Here is a 1,774-nt window from a genome sequence, read left to right on the forward strand (position 1 = left end):
GGACTGCTCATCCTCTCAGTGAAGCTCAGAGAAGTTTTCTATTTGTGATAGCATTGGTAAGCAAGATTATTTTCAGGTTAAGTACAATAAAATTCTACCAGGTAGTGTGCTCTTCATCAGACAACATTTGTAAGAAAAATGCTGGAAAACATTCCTCTAGTTACACTATTAGGTAGTTTTTATTTTCTTTCTCAGTCAGAATAGTGAGTGTACACAAACCATGCCTGGCTCTACCCAGTTGCTAGCTGCAAATGAGATTTCTCTGTCTACTCTTGCATGTCTTTTTCAAGTGTAAGAAACAGATAAATCGATTTGATTTTGAAGCAAATGACCTCATTGCAATTTCACATCAGCAAAAAGCAGAGTATTCTGAGGAGATGAAAATGCAGGCAGTCAAAGGAGCCACAGAAAACTCTTCACCTTGAAGAGCTCAACAGACACATTAAAATAAGCTGACTGGACCTCAGTCCTGTGTCTCTTGGATTTGTCTTTGGGGAACTGAGGTCCACTATGTTTTTTTCTGACGGCAGCGTTAGATGCTTCCTTGTGCCTCTCCAGTGGTCTCTTGAGGTGGAAGGCCAAATTTTGCTTTGCCAAGACACAAGCCCAGTTGGACAGCTTTCTCCCAGTTCTCAGAAAACAAATTAAAGTGAATACAGACCGAGACAATGAATAAACTATGATGTAAAGTTTATATACAAGAATATAACATTTATCTGGAGTATTTACAAGGTTAATTAAAGCAATATTTTACAACTCTTTCTGGTTAACCACTAGGTATATTACAGTTAGGCTACAGATGGTTTAATTTGCAAAATAATAATAGAAAGTTGCGTTCAGATCAACCAGCTCCAAAATGTGTTCATTTTTCTTTTTCTGAGAGAGAAGGGCTCAGACTTGTGGAAAATGAAATGTGGGAATGGTTAATATGCCCTTACCAGTGCCTATGTGTCACACGCAAGAGTTGAAACATGACCTTTCTAGTGTTAATATAGATGGCAAGCCATGTCACCTTGGTGAAAGAGTCGTACCCACTGCAACAGGCCAGTCACACAGTGGCTGTCTTTTTCTGCATCTCCTACTTTTGCACAACAAACATGCACGTATACAGAGAAGCAGCAATATAAATGAACCAGCATTACCAAAATGAAGAGGGAAAAACCTCAGACCAAAGTCACTTTTGCAACCATGGAACAAAAAAAAAAAAAAAAAGCTTTAAGCGAGATACTTTAATACTTCTCAAAAATAGTCATGATTTTTTTTTTTTCATTACATTTTAACCTATGTACAAAACCAGAGGGCTCCCTCCCCTCTTGGAGACCGGTGACTGTGGCATCTCAAGGCTTGGAGGGGCTGAATCAGGAAGGTGCGGGAGGCCCAGAGAGCTCGGGACAGAAGTGGCCACTGGGGGTGGCCAGAGGCAAAGCCACTAACACTGCAGTTTGCGGATGCTGCGGGAGAACCGCTTGAAAGCCCGCTGCCCTTTCTGCCACCGCTTCAGCGAGGTGATCACCAGTTCCCCAGCTTGCTTTTGCCCCATCACCAAGTAGGGGACGTTGATGTCATTCATCTCGTCACAGGTACACTGGAGGCCACCTTTGAGCCAGAGCACAATCTTCCTCAGATCCCTTTCCGTCAGCCCATTCAGCTTGTAGATGGTTTTGCTCTTTGTTTCGGGGGTGATCTTGGTATCCCCATTGATGTAGGCAATCTCCTTCACTTTTATCTTCAAGGCTAATAGAGTGAGGGGAGGGGGAAGAGGGGAGAGGGAAAG

General features: G+C 42.6%; 1 protein-coding gene across 1 annotated transcript in view; it reads right to left on the reverse strand.

Moving 5' to 3' along the window:
• Positions 1 to 673: 673 nt before the first annotated feature.
• Positions 674 to 1,774, reverse strand: part of SFRP2 (secreted frizzled-related protein 2) — a 9,305-nt gene continuing 8,204 nt past the window's right edge. The window contains exon 6 of the mRNA XM_009995983.1: positions 674 to 1,734. Coding sequence (XP_009994285.1) covers positions 1,430 to 1,734 — 305 coding nt within the window. The 3' untranslated portion in view covers positions 674 to 1,429. The remainder of the gene's footprint in view (positions 1,735 to 1,774) is intronic.

The sequence above is a fragment of the Chaetura pelagica genome, unplaced genomic scaffold, assembly GCF_000747805.2.
Source record: "Chaetura pelagica isolate M959 unplaced genomic scaffold, ChaPel_1.0 scaffold142, whole genome shotgun sequence".
NCBI classification, from domain to species: domain Eukaryota; kingdom Metazoa; phylum Chordata; class Aves; order Apodiformes; family Apodidae; genus Chaetura; species Chaetura pelagica.